Source organism: Bombyx mandarina, chromosome 11, assembly GCF_030267445.1.
Source record: "Bombyx mandarina strain Sakado chromosome 11, ASM3026744v2".
NCBI lineage: Eukaryota > Metazoa > Arthropoda > Insecta > Lepidoptera > Bombycidae > Bombyx > Bombyx mandarina.
In genome coordinates this window covers 14,099,118-14,120,856 of record NC_143218.1, presented here as the reverse complement: position 1 = coordinate 14,120,856, position 21,739 = coordinate 14,099,118, and the positions used below count along the sequence as shown (strand labels likewise).

General features: G+C 39.6%; 1 protein-coding gene across 2 annotated transcripts in view; it reads right to left on the bottom strand.

Annotated features, from left to right (window-relative positions):
• Positions 1-2,024: 2,024 nt before the first annotated feature.
• The window catches only part of LOC114247503 (protein-L-histidine N-pros-methyltransferase), a 58,480-nt gene continuing 38,765 nt past the window's right edge, over positions 2,025-21,739 (bottom strand). For both annotated transcript variants that reach the window (XM_089731039.1, XM_028180488.2), the window contains 3 exons: positions 4,857-5,063; positions 3,873-4,048; positions 2,025-3,354 (listed from right to left, as the gene is read on the bottom strand). In XM_089731039.1, coding sequence (XP_089587165.1) covers positions 3,131-3,354; positions 3,873-4,048; positions 4,857-5,063 — 607 coding nt within the window. In that variant the 3' untranslated portion in view covers positions 2,025-3,130. The remainder of the gene's footprint in view (positions 3,355-3,872; positions 4,049-4,856; positions 5,064-21,739) is intronic.

Here is a 21,739-nt window from a genome sequence, read left to right as displayed (position 1 = left end):
ATACTTTACAAATATTAAATGGAAAATGCTTAGAAAAAATTACATATAATAAAATCGTTAACAGACATTTTGTCTGTGCGTTAGTGCACCATTCTCCGGAATGGCTGAACCAATTTCGATGAGGTATCCAATTTTTTATATTCCTGTATTACAGTGTGTACAATATTACAAAGGTATACAATATTCGGCTAAGCTTTGAAGATGCTAACTTTACTGGTGTCACTAAAAGAGGAAACGCGGGTGGCGTTTTGCCCATAAAATTTGGAGATACATTTCACTAATGTTTATATCTACGGCTGCTACGTCTTTACATTGCTATATTATTGTACTTTTCTTTAATTTTTTTTATTGCTAGACGTGTGGACGAGCTCACAGCCCACCTGGTGTTAAGTGGTTACTGGAGCCCATAGACATCTAGAACGTAAATGCGCCACACACCTTGAGATATAAGTTCTAAGGTCTCAAGTAAGTTTATACAGTTATAGTCTATTTTAAGTGTCACTTTTTGTGTATTATTGTGACTTTTGTAGCAAAACAGTGTCGAAGAAGTTTTCACTTAAAAAACGGTCTAATTTTGGTCCAGGAAACGGGAATACGAAACTTAGACTTTTCATTTGCCTATTTTCAATATGTTCTGTTTTGTTATTCATCTATATTCGGATGAGGAGACAAATATATTTTAGATAACTTTCTCAGCACCCGCGTTTCCCCTTTATAACCGCGTTGTACCATATAAAAAATGACATGGTGATCTGTATTTTACATTATCATTCGGCTAAATACATGATCTAAAGAAAAAACACGCTTGGACAGCCAACGATGTCGTAAGGAAACAAATTTTCATAAAAAAAGAAAAATATATATCGCTAAATTACGCATGAAACCGCGGTCATAAGCTCGCTGTACCTTATACACAATTAATTTGATTTGTTTTCGTTCTCATACTGAAATCATTTATTATACTTAATTAATGGTTTAAATATTGATTTGACATAAATTTCTTTGTTAGAAAAAATTAAGAAGATTATATTCTTTTATTTTCTTATATTTGATTATATTCTATTCTGCTACACCCTGTAAGTTGATCGAGTGATTATAACTCGATCAACTTACAGGGTGTAGCAGAAGAGTTCACGATGCAGAATCGGTAATAATAAAATAATATAAACGTAAAACGCTATTCATTTGTGAAGCTGACTTACATTGTTTTTAGCTATTTTATTATTATTGAAAAAATCGCTCTCTCATTCTACTAATAGTTATTACATATGAAAAATCTTATTGATTTTCTAAGTGACGCATGCTTCACTTTTTTTATTTATTGCTTAGATGGGTGGACGAGCTCACAGCCTACCTGGTTGTTAAGTGGTAGCTGGAGCCCATAGACATCTACAACGTAAATGCGCCAGCCACCTTGAGATATAAGTTCTAAGGTCTCAGTATAGTTACAACGGCTGCCCCACCCTTCAAACCGAAACGCATTACTGCTTCACGGCAGAAATATGCAGGGTGGTGGTACCTAGCCGGGCGGACTTACAAGAGGTCCTACCACCAGTATAAAATCACCTTTTAACACATCGCATTCCATATTTCATTAATCGGCAATGTACTCGTCGTAGCTTGTATAATCCTTACGTGTGATTCCCACCATCCTGCCTATTACTGTTGTTATGCAATATAACCAAGGCTTAGACTGAATCTCAAGGCAACGTTAAGGACATGACGATGTTTACGCGCTTTAGCGAGTAATAAATCCGGTCATCGTTCTCGCCAAAACCGTCGCTTGCGACCAAGGGCTCGACGAGTAAATCAATCCACAGACAAAACCCACTGAGTTTCTCGCCGGATCTTCTCAGTGAGTCGCGTTTCCAAACCGGTGGTAGATTCTGCAAAGCACTGCTCTTGCTAGGGTTAGTGTTAGCAACGTCGTCAGGTTTGAGCCCCGCGAGCTCACCTACTTGATAGGGCTACGCTGAAATAGCCTCTCAAGGACTTCAGCTTAGATAGAAAAAAAAAACAATAAATAAAATCTCAAACGTATATAAAACATTCACTAATTCGCTCAACTTTCCCCGCGCGCGTGTGAGACCATTGACCCTGCGTCTCAGCTGATTCATAACTAAAATTACGTCACGATGATAAATATAAATGTACACAAATGGTTTTTCAATCATTAATTATTAACGTCACGAACAAAAACAATAAAATTAAATGTAATAATAGCTGTTATCACTAAAACCAATGACCGTTTACGAGAGCGCTTCTCTTACACCCTGAGTGAATCATATTATACACTTTCGTAACATTTCCTTAAGTTAGTAAATAACTAATATACACATACATATATAATTAACCAGTATAATACTATACATACGGAATATATGAAAATTGGAACCAAAGTTCATTTTGTTTTTGTAATCTCAACAATGAGTACATTAAAAAAGTCACTTAATTTGTATTAAATATTTAATATCAAAATGTTTAATTTAATATAATGAGTTATACCTGATTCATTAGGCACCGGTAAAGTATATACAATTCACTTCTATTTAAGGCATTATTACTTTGTTATTCTTAAGATTATTTTTAAAATGTTTTACTGGCTGAAAATAAAAGAAAAAAACACGGAATGTATTGTTATTTTAATATTGTATGTCAGGAATGGCGAGTTATGCACGCAAGTGTAATTCGTGTCAAGTGTAGTTCGATTTGTTGACACATAAACAGTCTTAATACTCTTGCAAATAAATCACGGCAGTTATATCGTGTTCAAAGTTCAAATACAAATTTATCAATTTTGTGTCTTTGAAAATATTTGCCCAATGGAAGGTGGACAATGTTGGTAACGAGATGTCTGTGATATAAACCTGTTAAAAATTCTAATAAGCGATCGGCCATTATATCGGTATATTACAGATACAAAAAGAATTTATAGACTTCATTCATCACTGAACAACGTGTTTAATTATAATCTAATGACGATTATAAATAACGCGATTTTTTTGCGATTACAAATAAGATATCTTAGTTACATAAGTATATATTTGAAATTGACGAAACGCTTAAACTATTAATTTAATAAATGCAGATAAAATTCGTTAAGAGTTCATTATAAGTAATGGCTTAGCTTTCATTCGGATGGGATGGCTTTAGGCTTGAACACGTATACGGAGTCGTCGAGCCAGTAGTAGGCCTGAGCGAAGTCTCCCTCGCACAGGTAGGGCGTCCGCGTCCAGGAGATCAGCTCGTAGCCGGCTTCCTTCTCCATGAACGACACGAAGGCCGTCACCTGGTCTTCGAACTCGCAGCAGTCGTAGATCGGAAGACGCTCCTCAGGCTTATGGTCTGAGGTCGCTGAAAATTGATTTTATTCTTAATGGAACAGGACCTCTTGTGAATCCGCGCGGGTAGGTACCACCACCCTGCCTATTTCTGCCGTGAAGCAGTAATGCGTTTCGGTTTTAAGGGTGGGGCAGCCGTTGTAATTATACTGAGACCTTAGAACTTGTATCTCAAGATGGGTGGCGCATTTACGTTGTAGATGTCTATGAGCTCCAGTTACCGCCTAACAACCAGGTGGGCTGTGAGCTCGTCCACACATATAAGCAATTAAAAAAAAAGATGACTATATAATTACACCGCAGATGTATTAATTAGCGCTATCTCTCTACATATCTACATATTAAGTCTACATATCTACAACTAATCTCTACATATTAAGGGGAAGATTTAACCCGAATCCCTAGATACCCAATTTTTTTTCGGACAAGGGTGCGAACCTCATTGGTACCAGGTGTCCGCGCTTAGTGGGCACTCGAGCACTGGATACACCTAGGTAATTCATATTAGAAATAATAGAATGATCTTCATACCCTCAACGTACGGCTTGTAAGGTAAGACGAGCGCCACGAGTAAAACGCCCCCAGGAGCGATCGCGGCTCGAGCTTGTTTCAACATCGTCTTCGGTTTGGAGCATCGATCCAACAAGTTCATCATGCACACACAGTCGAACTGCTGGTCGCGCCACCATTCATCCACGTCTAATAAACTGGAAATAAAAAAAAATACAATTTTATATATAAAACTTTACTGGTGGTAGGAACTCTTGTGAGTCGCACGGATAGGTATGCTTAGGTAGGATGCCTATTTCTGCCGTGATGCAGTAATGCGTTTCGCTTTGAAGGGTGGGGCAACCATTGTAACTATACTGAGACCTTAGTATTCATATCTTAAGGTGGGTGGCGGCATTTACGTGGATCTTCTCAGTGGTTCGCGTTTCCGATCTGGTGGTAGATTCTGCGAAGCACTGCTCTTGCTAGGGCCAGTGTTAGCAAAACTCCGGTTTGAGTCCCGTGAGCTCACCTACACGTCAAGGAGAAGCTGAAATAGCCTCTCAAGGCTATCAGCATAGGTAGGATTTTTTTAAATGAAAAATACGTATACCTATACGTATAAGTTTACTTTAATAAATCAATAAATAAATAAAAATAAACCCGAGATGAAACCATAAAGTACTATTATGTGTACAACTCGCGCCAACCAAGAAGTTACTACAATCGTTCTATTTATTTGCGTTTGTCTCACTGAGCATAACTACAGCTTGGACTTCCTGGAAGCCGACGACATCCAATCTCTATTGTGTTTGATTAGTAAAAAATAATCACAAGGCATCCCGTGAGAGCGGTAGGCAACGGTTTGGGACTGCCCTTAGCATTGCTGAAGTCCATGGGCGACGGTAACCACTCACCATTAGGTGGGCCGTATGCTCGTTTGCCTACAAAGGCAAAAAAAAGAGATCTGCTAGGCTTAAGGTCCCATAAGCGCGAGTTTTAGTCGTCAGATAACTAGGTACGTACGTGTATCCCTTCTTGGCCAGTGTCTTCCTCATGCTCCATGATATCTCAGTAGCATATTTATCCGAGTATATGTGAGCGAATCTTCGGCTTACTTCGCCATCGCCTGCTCCGAGATCCACAAGTCGTCCTGCTTGCTTTCGAGTCCATTTAAGCAAATTCCGTGCTTGTGCCTCTGAGAGAACAAACATTGAACCACGACCCAACCACCTAGAATTCAACAGTAAAATATTGCTTATTTACAACACTGACCTTCGAGAATTCATTTTCAGGGTCTGATCTATTTGGTTGAAGATAGAGAAATAGTAAAATGAATAACAGAACCCTAAGTTCATGTAAGATCCTATGGGTTCAATTTTTGCAACTTCTCTGAACATGAAAACGGCGAAATTTAGTTCGTTCGTAGCGAAAATTGTGATATGAATCAAATATTCTGAGTAGACATAATAGCTCAAAACAATAGACTGTCGTTCATCGCCCGGAGTGAACATGCGATGTTTTATTACCAGCCTTGTTACAATGCACCTATTAATTTCGTTTTCCAAGTTAATTATCAAAATAATAAAGTTCGTTCATCGTTTGAACCATTAATTTAAAACCAGGAAGGTTTCTCGAAAGCGATTTGTGAGTCGTTCGCGGTGGATCTAAGCTACAATAGGGCAATTATCCCCTACCATCGTTCCGGTGGTGGTGGACGTTCGAAGGTAGATCGCGTCGGAGCTGCAATTACTGAGGATAAAGTATAAAGCGCGCTGCGGGCTAAGGCGCTCGGCGTCTAGTGCGCGGGCAAATTGTGTGCCTGCGGCCCACCGCTGCGTCCGCGACGTCTTCATCGAGCCGCGGGCCAACTACCAAAGTGGATAATAACTAGTAAACCCGGTTCTCATTAGCCGAGAGTGCACGTTGTGGTGCTCGGTACGAATTCGTCTTCGTTGCATGATTGGCGCCAACCTTCATAGTTATTATTACCCGTTGTATCATATATCACACGAAGCGTTGTTCACGGCCTTTGGGGTTTGCGTTGCAATTGCGAATACGCCAACGTATGCTTTTAAATTATTTGTAGGTTTTTATTTTTTTTATTGCTTAGATGTGTAGACGAGCTCAAAGCCCACCTGGTGTTAAGTGGTTACTGGAGCCCATAGACATCTACGACGTAAATGAGAGATATAAGTTCCCTCACCTTGAGATATAAGTTCTAAGGTCTCAGTATAGGTAATTACAACGGCTACCCCACCCTTCAAACCGAAACGCATTACTGCGTCACGGCAGAAATAGACGGGGTGGTGGTACCTACCCGTGCTGAATCACAAGAGGTCCTACCACCAGTAATTACGCAAATTAAAATTTTGCAGGTTTGATTTTTATTACACGACTAGCGACCCGCCCTCGCTTCGCTTCGGAAACATTAAAACACACATGAAACAAAAAAAAAAAAATTAAAAAAGAAAATAAAAAAAGTAGCCTATGTTCATCAGGGACAATGTCGGCTTCTAATGGAAAAATAATTTTTCAAATCGGTCCAGTAGTTTCGGAGCCTATTCGAAACAAACAAACAAACAAATCTTTCCTCTTTATAATATTAGTATAGATAGTATAGATAGTATAGATGTTATTCCTTCACCGTGGAAGTCAATCGTAAACACTTGTTAAGTACGTATTTCATTAGAAAAATTGGTATCCGCCTGCGGGATTCGAACACCGTTGCATCGCTCGATACGAATGCACCCGACGTCTTATCCTTTAGGCCACGACGACTATGTAGTCTTAGAGTATGAACTCTAAGAACACTTGAAGTTTGTTTTTGTAAATGTACGTGTGCGTTAAAGTTACAAAAGGCCGTTCGTCAGTTGCAGCTCGTTTGCGGAGTATGGCGGTGCGGATTGATTGCTTTATTGTCCCATCGTTGGCCGGCTCCGGCGACGTGTAATACATGATACATGAAGCGTCCTTTCGTCAGAAACTAATGAGCGCCAGCACCACGACGTAATTGTCACATATAGCGTCTTAAAGTCGTGACATTTTCGAGAAAATCCATGCCACATTCTGCAGAGTCAACACGAAAAAACATGGTGACACCAAAATATGATACCTTTAAATACTGAGATGCCGAAAGCCGAATGTTGGATTGATTTATTATGAACGAGTCAGTATTATTGCGATGATTGTGTACAATGTCCATAATATCTTTAAAATATTTCATGTTCAAGTGATATTAGGATTAAGTTATAGCTTGAGATCTTTGAACGAAGAGCGTTTGTTTGTTTAGCATGGAGTGTCCAGTCCAGCGTCGTTTGTTCATACTAATTTTCTTGTATCGTTCCGTGCTTGATTAGGTTTTCGCACGAGTTGATTATTGTATATGGGCATCCGTAGTGCCAAGAGCACAGACAAACAGCTACTTTCGTTGTCAATAATTAAACAATGTTAACAGCTCATATTTCAGTAGTAATTTCAGAAACTACGATATCAAAATGGTCCTTTATATCTTACTATCTTCATTTATAGTTAGAAAACAAACAGAACTCAAATACATTTTATATTGAGAGTCGTCAGAACGACGCGGCGAGGGGCGATGTGTAAATCGAGCTCAGGGCCGCGAAGTATCTATTTCAATAGAATGCGACGGACTGCAACAAGGAATCCGATGCGGTTATCGAAGACGGAGGTGAGAGATGTGTCGCCGGGCGAGGGCCTCGTATCGCGATTGCATCGGAGAGCAAACAAGCGGGCGGGGTGTCGCGGTGCCCGGGGACGCTCAAATCATATTACCCCAGCCTCACACCCGCGCAACACCGCACACGTCATTTGAGTGTGCGTCGCTATGGCGACGGCCCGGGCCTTGCATGATATTAGTACGTGTGCGACTCATCTCCGGCCGTTTAAACTTAACGCGCCGCCGCATCGCGCGGGAAATTAAAACCGGCTACGGACCGGAAGGCGCAATCGACCCTGTCGCTTTTCCGTGCCGCGCTCCTCCTTCTATCTGCATCGATTCCACCCCACTGGATAACTTTCCAATTGCTTTACAACTTTGCTCGAATGTGTTATTAGAAGTACTTCGTATTTCAATTTTACGACGAATTCGACGTTCTCATTTGTGCGATTAACAAATAGAAGCTGCCTTCACTTTAGCAGTAAATAATATGTTATTCAATATATTTCAGTTTTATAAGTATGATTTTGTAAAATTACGATATCATTAAATTAGTTGCTAAGGTAATTGGATTTGTTGAATCTATTCGGTTTATCTATGGCTGGTTTATGGTTTATCTATATTATTATCTATGGCATATATATTGAGGTTGAAAAAAAAACAGTAATGTTTCACTCATATAAATAACTAGGTAACATAAACACACAATAGTGTCGCATTACATAGCACGTAACGTTGATGTAGAAAAGGGACTCCACCCCTCGTATGTAGATACATACACATTTGCTTTAGTCAAAGACATTGTCGCTTTCAGGCACCTCATTAGAGCGCGTCCCATGTGAGCCTACCACCCCTCCCCCCGACCCCCCGCCGCCGCCTCACTCCACACAAACACAGCAGCACTCCCAGCCGAGAGCAATTCTTTCTCGGAGCTCGCAAACTTGATAATTACACTTAAATAAGAACCCGTCCGTTCTTATATATGTTTTACGGTGGACGATTTTTAAGAATGAAAATGCTGCTAGCTTTATTTATTTAGGGTCAGACGTCTCATACTAAAGGGATTTGAGCGACTGAACCAGTCGATCTCAAATTAATATAATTATATATACCTATACGAATGGCCTGATTTAAACCGATGATAATTTATCAGCTAGACGGTTTTCCGTCTCGAATACATCACACTTTTTTTTCTCATCAGACAAATCCAAGTCTAACGCTCTAATCAATAAGAGTGATTGAAATCTTTAAATCAGTGAATCACTAATTAACACATATCCATGTACTTACCTACGTACAGCAATGTATCGCGGGGGTATTGTCATTTGCGTATAAAATTGTAAGTCGATTGCGGTCCCTCAAGTTCGTTTACGATAAACTTCGAATAATTCACGAAGGGCACGTGACAGTGACTGCTGGAAATATACACATGATAATTCCGAAGTTTCCGTCCGACATTAGGGAGCAATGAAAATCGACTTGTATAGCGCACAATCGAACGTAGCACAGACTATACGCGCGGTGTCATAACCCCGAACAGCACTCAAACTGCAATAAACTATAAAAAGTCGATAGTAAAACGTATAAACAATGAGAGCACTGCTAAAACGTTTTAGTGTTAAGAGTGGGCCCATAAACCGTTGACACGCACCCGTAAAATATTAACGATACGTACAAGAAAAATGACGACTATCAATGTACGTACCGATTTTCGGTCGCGAGGACGCGCTACAAATAATGGCGGTACAGAATTTATACGCGGACCCGAATTGGCCCGATTGAATATTTTACCAGGACACGAATGCGTCCGACGATATTTTTCTATTTCGCCGCCCATTTTTACAATCAATTGGTTAGTTTTCCCTTTAACGTTATTCGTATTACGTTTTCTGTTTCCGTCGCTTACATGTGCTTCGTTTCTTTTAGTATTTAATGCGCTCAAACAAAGCCTGGGAATGTATTCTCGCGAACATGTTGCCTTTAGGTTCAAATGTCCCAAGTGAACAAAGACTGTGGTCGTAAGAGTCCGTGGTGACGCTTTTCTGCCGCCTTATGCCGCGAAGTCATTATGCATTAATTCGTTTGATGTACTACAGGATTCAGTTTTTTCGATGCGATTGAGATTTCCAACTCATGAAAAGAAAGATTGTCTTCGGAATTCATGCTGCGATTTCTATTGGATCCGGAAATCGTTTGAATCTGGTTGGTCACGATTTCTAGCTTTTTTTTTTTTAATAGAATTGAGTTTATTAAATGAATATCGCTTTTTTCAAATAGTCTCCCAACCGACTAGATAGATTGCCTATTACGGATAATAATTTCAAAAAGTCTCAAAATAAAGCTCATCAATTCAGTTTGGCTCGTGACAAGAATTTCTAATTAATTCACATTTATTTAGGTACCTATACCTATAAGTTTTGAATTATTTCTTTTTTTAATATTTGAATTTTTTATTATTTATATTGCATACATAAGCACTATCACTAAAAATCTGTTTCAGGAATACAATAAACAATTTAATACACATAAAAGCGTGGGTTAGGTCTCAGTTTGAGTTTAAAAATAACTTCTTGGACTCGAATGGTTTATAGCTTATTGAGTAGCTCTGACGAAACGCGCCTTCGACGATAAAACATGCTCAGAGTGGAATCTCACTCAATATCACACAATAATATACGCGAAGACATTGAAATTATCGCTCAGTGGGAGGCGGGCTTCGCGTTAAGGCCGCGACCGAGCCAGACCTCACTACAATAAAATAATAATAGTATTAAACAATGACCGTTGTCGTCGAGAGAGTCCACGGGAATCGCACAGGAGTGGAGTTAGCGGCGAGAGCGGGAGCGGAAGCGTGCGCGGGCGCGCCTTGTCTTGGCCCGACCGCGATTGGCCACGGCTCGGTGGGCGGAGCGCGCGACAAACTGCGCGCACGCAAATAGCGCACCCGCACTCAAATTAAAACAATAAAATGAAAGTAATAAAACAAAGAGATCGTCGAAGAATATCCACTATTGAAAGGCTTAATGGCCGAGCTGAGACGGCGGCGCGGCGTCTAGATTTATTGAGCGAAGAGATTCGCTCCCTCATTGACTGATCGCCTTGCCAAATGAATTGACGTCTTGCGACTCGTTTACTTTAACAATATTTTATAATATTCATTAATATAATACCTACTAGTGGTCCCGCAGTAGTCGAAATTCGACTATAATTGATTGAAATTATAGTCGAATAATTATATTATATTATATATATATATATATATATATATATATAATAATATGATATGAATATAACTAGTCAGGTTATAAGTATTGTCACACAGTAAAAACTTTTCTTTTAGAATGCTGGCCACAAAAAAGTTTATTGAATTCGAATTTCGAATTGTTCATGAAAATAAAAATGTATACTTTTGGAATTTTACTCATTTTTTAAATATGGAGTGGACGCTTAAAGAAGACCGTGTTGCAGTTATTGCGTTGTATCGTTGCGGTTACGCGCCAATTCAAATTTTTAACATACTGAAAAATTTTAATATAACCAAAAGATTCGTTTATCGTACCATCAAACGATACAATGAAGACTCTAGTGTAGATGACAGGTCAAGAAGTCTTGACCTGTCATCTACACACTCATTGTATCACTTCAGCAGTGATAAAAGCTGTGAAGGCGCGAATTCAAAGAAATCCCAAACGTAAGCAGAAACTGTTGGCCCTTCAGATGGGGTTAAGCAGAACCACGGTGAAAAGGGTGTTAAATGAAGACTTAGGGCTTCGGGCATATCGAAGAAAAACAGGACATCGTTTGAATGCTCGTCTAATGGCCCTGAGACTGAAGAGATGCCGCGCTTTGTTGAAGCGGTACGCAGGAAAAAAATATCGGGAAATTCTTTTTTCGGATGAAAAAAATTTTACCGTAGAGGAGAGCTACAACAAACAAAATGATAAGGTGTACGCACACAGTAGTGAAGAAGCGAGCAACCGTATTCCGCGTGTCCAACGAGGTCATTTTTCATCCTCGCTCATGGTATGTTTGGGAGTTTCTTATTGGGGCTTAACAGAGGTACATTTTTGTGAGAAAGGTGTAAAAACGAATGCAGTTGTGTATCAAAATACAGTCCTGACGAACCTTGTGGAACCTGTTTCTCATACCGTGTTCAATAACAGGCACTGGGTATTCCAACAAGATTCAGCGCCAGCTCATAGAGCGAAGAGCACACAAGACTGGCTGGCGGCGCGTGAAATCGACTTCATCCGGCACGAAGACTGGCCCTCCTCCAGTCCAGATTTGAATCCGTTAGATTACAAGATATGGCAACACTTGGAGGAAAAGGCGTGCTCAAAGCCTCATCCCAATTTGGAGTCAGTCAAGACATCCTTGATTAAGGCAGCCGCCGATATTGACATGGACCTCGTCCGTGCTGCGATAGACGACTGGCCGCGCAGATTGAAGCCTGTATTCAAAATCACGGAGGTCATTTTGAATAAACTTTAGTGTCATAAGAATCTATGTTTTGTTAAGTTCATTTTGGTATATGAATGGTTACATAATGAATAAACTTGTTTCAATTATTTTACATTAAACATGTGACAGAGTTTATGACCTGACTAGGTATATATTAAATATAAGTTTGAACATTATTAAGGTTGTATTGTCAGACTATTTACACTTTTTTAATCACAGATTTCGCCAAGAACCACACTGTAGACAAATAATACTAAAGATAAAACAATATTAACCTATTCTCAATTTAACCACAGATTTTAAGTAATAACAAAAGTTTGTGTGTTGTGTCAAAGACATGGTAGTGTGTGTAATGTTTTTTTTAATTGATTTAATGTATTTTTATGCATACTTAAAAAAATAATAGCATTCTGCACTCCTTCTCTATATTCTCTATAAGTTTGGAAAATTTCATAATCCTCCGTCCGCGCAATTTTCGTAAAAAGTGGTACAAAGTTTTTGCTTCACGTATTAATTAATACTAGTGGTCCCCCGGTAGTCGAAATTCGACTTTAATTAATTGAAATTATAACTTTGTACACTATTATGATTCTGTTGTCAAATACAATACTTCTATAATCAGAGATTACGCCAAGACTACACTTTAGACAAATAATAAATTAAAGACAAACAATATTTAATCTATTCTCAATTTGACCACAGACTATGAGCATTAAGAAAAGTTTGATAATAAACAAACAGTATGCATGCGTGTGTGTATCGAATATGTGGTAGTGTGCGTAATGTTTTTTTGTATTGATTTAATGTCTTATTAATGCATAATTTAAAAAAATATTAGTATTCCCCAATCCTTCAATATATTTTATATAAGTGTGGGAAATTTCATACTCCTCTTCCCGCGTAATTTTCGTAAAAAGGGGTACAAAGTTATTGCTTCACGTATTAATTAATACAATAATATTTGAGTGTTATGCTATTTAGTTAAACGAGCTTAACATGTTATTGATATTATTCCGCATGACGGTAATTAAATAACACAAGGATTTAGTTAGCAGTGAGTAGGGGGGGCCGAGGTCGTCGTCTCATTTACTAATGTGTCACATGCAGGCGGCGTTGTTTCGCAGGCTCCGGCGAGCGCGGGGGTGAGGACGGAGGCTGCGACGGGAGGGGGGAGGGGGCACAGACCGGGTGCACAGATGACCAATGGAATCGCACACCCACCGACAACCACTCTGATGCACACCTTAATTATTACTAACTAGCTGACCCGGCAGACTTCGTAGTGCCTCAATCGATAAATAAAAGACCTAAACTTTTCGAGGACATATCAAAGGAAAAACAAAATTGTTATTTTTATTTAATTCCGAGCATTTTCATATTTATCTACCTATTAAACCTTCTCTTTTTTTTTTATTATTGCCCTTGTAGTCAGACGAGCATACGGCCCACGTGATGGTGAGTGGTTATCGTCGCCCATGGACTTCAGCAATGCCAGGGGCAGAGCCAAGCCGCCTAGTGCCTACCGCACTCTCTGGACTTCCACAAATAATTAAAGACCAAAATTAGCCAAATCGATCCAGCCGTTCTCGAGTTTTAACGAGACTAACGAACAGCAATTCATTAATATATATATATAGATTACTAAGAACATACGTACAGCAAAAATTGTAAATTCTATTCATTTCACTCATATTATGTATAACAACTGTTGAATTAACACATTAACATACTTCAGAACTGAATGGCTTATTTCTTATAATGATACATTAGTCCCTTGCAATATTTTTCATTTATAAGCGGTAACATAATACCTATTCGAAACACTAAGACTTATAATCTCAAAACTGCGAATCATAAAGCGATATCGTTTACAAATGAATACGTAAAACGCGATGACGATACTGAGTGGTCGTGAAAAGGCTCGTGATTAGAGTCGAAGGCAGTTAGTGAAGGAGGTTCATTAGAATCGGGCGCGGGTAGGTGCGGGAGGACGAGACCTCATCTCGGCGGGTGCATCGTCATCTGCGCGCGCAAACAAATTAAAAACGTAAGACGCGCCCTAATCAATAGCCGACTCCGCCGCGAAGCTGAATTAACTCGCCCGAATGAAAAAAAATGAACAAAATTATATTCGCGCGAGACCTCAACCCCGGCCGCCGCCCGCCGCCCGAAGGAAATTGCTTTTCTTTCAGTGGGCGCACACACGCGCCCGCCGCGACGTGAGCGCGAGAGGGTTACAACCGACACACACAATATTATAATTTACGTTTCCTCGTATATCGAGGTGTAAGTAGGTACTTTACCTGGGCGTTTGGCGCCTGTTCAGCCCTCGGCTCACGCTAAATCTGAGCTTTATACGTTCACTTGACGCGACGAGAGCGATATTAGTTTCGAGCCAACTCCTTTCCTACTACAATATTTATTAACTTTCTTCCACCTTAAGGCTCATATACACTTATTATGTTTCGCTGCGACTAAGTCTGAGCAGCGTGTATTGTAGAGTTCACAGTTGCAGATATGAGAGCACAGAAATAAACTCTATTAGTGTCCTATTAGTGATACGATTGACAGAAGCCGCTAATTGGCACAGTTGTAGGTAAGTATTATTTTTTTTGGTTAGAAGTGTGGACGAGCTCACGGCCCACCTGATGTTAATTGGTTACCGGTTACCGGGGTTGAGATAAGAGTTCTAATTTATAGTTACAACGGATGCCCCACTCTTCAAATCGAAACGCATTACTGCCTCACGGCAGAAACAGACAGGGTGGTGGTACCTACCCGTGCGGACTCACAAGAGCTCTTACCACCAGTAAAAAAATGAGAAAAAGTATGAGAGATTTGTTATATAAATGCATCTCGTTTTGTAAGTACTACGAGTAAAAGAATAGCATTTCATTAACGCCGTCTGTAATCTGGACTCTCGTCCGGGCGCCCAATTAACGCGTGGGCGATGAGATAGCCGCCCGCCCGGCTTCCTTACCGGCCAATGGCGTCCGCGCGGGGATTAATTAAGTAACTTCCCGTCTACACCAGCCCCCCCTTCGCCCCTCACAGCACTACCCCTTGCACCTCACACCCTTGTACATCCGCGGAGTCTGCGGACACGCCCGGAAAACTAACCACCTAATGAGGGGAGATGACCTCACGTGCTTGTGTGCTTTGTCTATTCAACATATGTGCAAACTATGTTTTGTTCATTTGTGTGCCTTTTGTGTGTCCGTTATATGACGTCGCTTGTATACTCATATTACATAACCTGGGTTTGTGGTCGACTTTTCCTGTTCCAAGATTAAAAATCATTAGGTAACTAAGGATTTTTACGTCAATACCACGATGTCCTTTTAGAACACAATAGAGAGCAAAATTTTTATAACGTCTTTTGATGTCCGAGAAAAAATATGTATATCCAAAAATCACAATTTAATTGAAAAATCAATAATGGAATAGAATCAAAGATTCTTGTATTCTTACATGTAGGAGTACATAAAAAGATGAGCTCGTGTCCTCTCAACGTAAATACAACATTTAAATACGCAGTCAACTTCATAAATAAGTTAACAGCAATGAAACTTTTACGAGCCATATTCTTTATCTTGTTTTGAATTTCATCATTCTGCGTGCGCTGTTGGGTTTTGGGCATTAATTGAGATTCTAAAGTTACCTAGGCACTGGATTATTAATTCACTGAAAAATAATGATTAGAACATATCGAAGTATAGTTGTTCCAATTTAGATTCTTCTTATTCTTTAAGTACAATCGCAAACATAACTGCCTTATATGTGTGTCGTGATACAGGTTTGGCCGTTTAGATTAATGAAGTAATCTTGCGTATTTTCATCAATGTCGGTTAGAATGGAACTATAATGGAACTTTTGGATTAGATGACTGCTGAAAAATTACATTTAATTTCAACAAATCATATGAAATAGTAAAATCCGCTAACTACCTGCATCTAGTCTCGATGGTTTGTGTAGCGGTCCAGAATCCGTTGGAAGCAAAGGCCTGTGGGGGTGCCAAAATAACTAATAGTTTTCGCGGGGGCGTGTTAGCATTTTTCTTCTGTCGGTGACGGCCGGGCGGCTGCGGGTGGCGGGGAGGTGGGGGCAACGTTATAACTCACCTCCAGGAATGGATACGATCATTTATACTTCATCGAATTTGTTAATATGCGTCTTGTACATTGAGCGGTTATGTCAGTTTTTCCGACAGTAAAATGAAACAATTGAAGTCGATTAACGTTCGTGTTACTTGCGATAAAACAACTTCAAAGACAACTTACTCGATATTATAATAGTATCAAGATTAAAAATAATATGACCGATGATCATTGCACTTGCAACAGCGGCGCAATAACGTTAACTCACTAAAACTTAAAAATCGTAGTGAGAAACCATTACACAGTAGCAACATTTGACTTGTGAGAGCGGCTTGGCTCTCCCCCTCGCGTTGCATATGTCCATGAGCTACGTTGAATACTTACAATCAGATGGGGATATATTCTCGTATGACTATAAAAGCCTTTTTTTTTTCATAGCCCACCTATTAAAAAAAAAAAGATTTATAGGCAGAGAGTAATTCAACATTTAAAATTATTTGTGAAATTAATAACATTATGATAACTGCATACTAAATAACAGTTACGCAAACCGCAAATAAGCCTACCTATGAATAAAAAGCTGTGCGATCTTACGACGCGAATGACGATTTAATATAAGGCGTTCGCAAGTGAGGTGAGATGAAAACATCACGTATATGGTAAATAGTGAGGCATTTAAGGTTGTAGTGAGGTGCGTAGAAACGCGAAAGCCATTTACAAGAACGGGGGTGCGTGAGTATGAAGTCAATTTCTTTCAACCTACGTCTGTTTTACGTTTCGATGGATGGCTTCATGCGAATGTGCGCGTTGTTCTAACTACAGAATGTAAAGAGTTAGTTACGATGGTTCGTCAGATTGAACAGTGTTACATCAGAGGGAGCTCGCTTATAGAGAACTCGCTTTAAGAAGCAGAGTCATTTAGTTTCGTTTATTATGGAATTTGGAAACGTTATTTTTTTTGTAACATTACACGGAAAATCGGTAACCCAAATAGAAGAGTCAATGCTGAAACAAAGCGAAGGGAGTGCCCGCGTCGCCACTCCTTCACGTCGGGCGGTGATTAATAGCACGCCCCTGCAGAGAAAGCCCGGAAAATCACAACCCTTTCGTCTGTTCTTAATTACCACGCCTCGCTTCAGTGCCGCTTTCCCATTGGCTAGCTTCCTTGACGCTCTATCGCCTCGGGTTTTAATTGGTCGTGCGTAATTAACGCTTCGTAATCACCAACAGCGTCGCGCCAGGGGAAACTTCCTAATTTGAATTTTTAATTATCCAGCCTCGGTCCCGGATTGGTCGGATGATTTTTCACGTACAAAACAATGCCTATTGTCTTTGTTCTTTATGTAGAAGTTGACCTTAATATATGCACATAAATTAAAAGTAATGGCTACGGGTAGAATATTATTTACGTTAACAAATTAATGACCTGTGACTGACTAGTACGTATTAGATCGGTGCTTATGATAACTTATACTGATATAATAAAAAGATTTTACGTTTGGATGTTTTTCATTGAAACAAAATTCGTCTTTAGACGAGACAACCGGCGATTTGCGACTGTTGCAAGTATTCAAAACCCGTACATAGCTGCCGATTCTTGTAATGAAATACGTATTTAACTAATTTATATCACGAACGACTTCCACGACGAAGAAATAACAAAAATGATATCATAAAAATTAAATCGGAAAAAATGATTATTCGCGTAATTACTGATGGTAGGGCGTTCTGTGAGTCCACATGGGTAGGTACCATAACCCTATTTCTACTGCAAAGCAGTAATGCATTCTAGTTTGAAGTATGGTGCAGCCGTTGTACTATAGAACTGAGACTTAGAACTCATGTCCATAGATAATACACATAAATTATTTATAGATAAGCAGCAATTCAAGCACTTAACAAAAATGTTTACGGGTGTCGGCTACTAGATGGCTACGCTTCGATTAGTTTCTTGTATCTCCTGTAGATGGCAGTAACATATTACCTATCCTATATTTTATTTTCAATGAAGTATTTTGTAAATTTTCAGAAACCACAAATTGGTAAAATTTGATTAATTTGCCTGTAACAAATAAAAACTTGTGTGGTTTATTATTTTTTTAGTTTCTGTGTTTAGTTAAACAATAATGAAATGCCTTAACTTTAACAACATATAAGTTTAGGGGCATCCGCTACAAGAAGTCCCTAGCTTCCTTACAAAAAAAAATTGTCGTAAAGTATCGCAGTTTCAGGGCCCTGCTCATGTCTTAAGATGGCTAACGGCATTTACGTTGTTGATGTCTATGGGCTCCAGTACCCACTAACACCAGGTGGAGCGTGAACTCTTTCACTTGTCTAAGCAGTAACAAAATGCATGGATTTGGATATTTTTTTATTGTGGTAAATGACACAAAACTGGCAACACAGGATATATCTATAGTAATACATACGCCAGTATGTTTGCTGGTAAAGAATTTTACGTAACAATTGATCAACAAATAGACTAGGAGTTTACATACCAAAGAGTATTACGAAGTACTGTTTATTCCGGAAAATGCTAACACGCCATTTATTGCATTGCTACTTTTTGCACTATACGTACGAAAAAGTTCACGGTTCTCCTGGTGTTGACACGAGGTCCGAGTCTCAATTGTATTTGTGCAATTGTCTCATACCTCTAACCGGACGCATTACTGCTTCGTGGCAGTAATAGACAGGATGGTGGTAGTCAAGTACAAATAAACGCACTGTTCTGCATTTCAGTGGTATTATTGAAATTCTACCTTATTAGGAACGTGGTGCCTATGGCCTTCGGTAGCCAGTTAAGATTAGATTGACTGAAGGCTTGACGTATTGTGGTATTGTGCTCCGAGATCAATAACCTTTTGGTTAAAAATACTCTTAGGATCTCCTCTCTCTCTCTCTCACGCGACTGTCTCCTGGTGCAACATTCAAAACCCAGTTCTTTCGTTCGGTGCGAGAGGCAACTGTGTCCACGTTTCTATGGTTACGGGTATATACAAGAACGGACTTTTGTGAGGCCTATCAGGTCTCATAGACGGTGTCAAGAAGTCCAATCGTGCGCCGAAAAAACCACGCGCTGGCTGTTTCTTAAAAAAGTCCCTCAAAAATGACCAACCCTGCCAATCCCTCAAAAATTCAACGTGCTAGAGATCCATAGGAATAGTTATTTGAAGAATAAATAAATTGATGGACCTTCTTTTCAATTTTGATTTTATATTATTACGTAACGTCGTTTGGGTGCAGCCGGTCTCAGCGTAGGAAAGCGCATGCCGAATTAGCTTATTACTGGGAGGCAGAGCCTTCGCGGGTTTCTAAAGATTTATTCTTCCAATTGCCATTTTACAAATTTTTTAATAGTACATTAGCCTTTCCGATTTTACTCTATATTTTTGTCTGTTAAATTCACGAATTGTTCTTTGTTCACAAAACTGACTTGCAAATTAACCCTTACAGCGCGAACCGTCGATAGATCGACTCCCTTTTAATGCGAATAAAGTGCTGAGCGTTCGAATACCGATTATTGCGCAGTTTGATTATAGGTATTAGGGGTATCGACCTGTACGGACGTGTCTTAGCGCGCGCATGTATAATGTTATTAAAAAGTTTAATAACAATAACCATTTAATATTATTTTTCTGTGTGAATTTAGCATTGAATTTTGTATTTTTTTTGCAATTAAAGTTATTTATAAATCCTTTAGCAATTTATGCAAAATATGTGAAAATAAGCTTAGCACTAAAAGGGTTTAAATTATCTGCTGCGAAATATTTACGTCTTCCGATGTGAAGCATAGAACAGCATAGTAGAGCATAGCAAGCATAGTACAGAGCGATACGAGAAAATAATAACTTAACGATAGCTTTTGTACCTTTCGTTGCTAAGATGAAGATGCTAAGGTGATGTTGTAGCCGAAGTAAAAAGACTCTATAAAGTGATTTTAGAGTATTTGCTGCTAAATTTTCCACAGTTTACATTATTGTTTTGTGTTTGTAGTTATTACCGAAATCCGAGTGAAAGCTCGTGTTTTTTTTATTACCCTTGGTAGGCAGACGAGGTTACGGCCCACCTGATGGTGAGTGGTTACCGTCGCCCATGGACGTCAGCAATTACAAGGGCAGAGCAAAGCCGCTGCCTACCAATCATTACTCTCCGCAAGCCTCGATTGAAGAAGACTATGTCATAGCGCTCGGGAAACATCGTGGAGGCGATCTCATTCCAAAGCCGGATGGTACGTGGCAAAAAAAGTCTCTGGAAACGCACTGTGGATGAACGCAGTGGCTCTAGATAGTATGGTTGAATTCTACTTCGGTGGAGGGCGGTGCGTTGGTAAAAACGATTTTTGTGGATAGTTGGTATACAAATATCGGATGGTATAAGTAAGTAAGTTTCCGTAAGAAAAAGAGTGACGCGGCCGGTAGTACGTTCTTTTAATAAAATATAATATGTTAATAAGGTAGATGAGACGCGGTCACTACCAACTCACAGAAACCCTTACGTTGTCAAATTACCACTGACCACGGCGCTTAGTAATAAGCAATACTTACCCAAACCTGAATAAGTAATTAATATCTGGCGAGCAGTAACTTACGATCGTCGTGAGCAATACGAGAGAACTAGGCCTCTGCATACTAAGAATGGCTGTTGGTGTTGTAGCTCATGGTAGATTCTAATGGTCCGTGGCAATAATTTACCATAGAAAGTAGATCGAAAGGATTAATTGCGCTCGAAAGTCAGGTGATTCGGTGAAAAGTAAGAAATGACATGATCAAAAATCCGCACGGCACTTTTTCTGTGTAGCTTTTATTTATTTATTTGCTTTTTATTTATTGCTTAGATGGGTGGACGATCTCACAGCCCAGCTGGTGTTAAGTGGTTACTGAAGCCCATAGACACCTACAACGTAAATGCGCCACCCACTTTGAGATATAAGTTCTAAAGTCTCAGTATAGTTACAACGGCTGCTCCACCCTTCAAACCGAAACGCATTACTGCTTCACGGCAGAAATAGGTGGGGTGGTGGTACCTACCCGTGTGGGCTCACAAGAGGTCCTACCAGCAGCTGTTTGAGGCAATCAAAATTCATATTAAAATTGCTTGAAAGATTATTAACGTTTTCCTTACATACATTTTCAGTTACATTAGCATCAGTTAATGCGGTTAGCTCTCATCGAGAAATGGAGAGAGAGCTCGTCGATGTTATTTTAATTCACAAAAAACATCTATGGTTAGTTTTTACCCAATTAATAGCAGATCGATGTTTTTTGTTGGTTTTTGGCTGTTTTTACCCGGGGCACGGGTCAAGCGAGCTGAGACAAAGCGCGGCGTGGATGCGCCCGTCGTGCAGCCCGTTTGGTTCCGCGTGCCGTCCGACCATTCAGCGCTAATCGCTTCATTCAAAGACGAACGAGCGCTTTTTCCTTCGTGGCCGATCGGTCATGCATTCCGAATAAGGCCCGTTGCTCGGACTCTGCCGAGTGTCACTGTTAGCGAATGCTATCTATTACCTCGGTCCGGCAAATTAACGGCTTTTTGTCGTTTTGATATTGTAATGCGTGGGTACGTATACATAATAGTGTGTTTTATATTTAACAAAAAGAAAAAGATGTGTGGTGTCGTGGGACACCGGGTAGGAACGAAGTTCCTTATTATAAAAATATTAATTTTAAGTT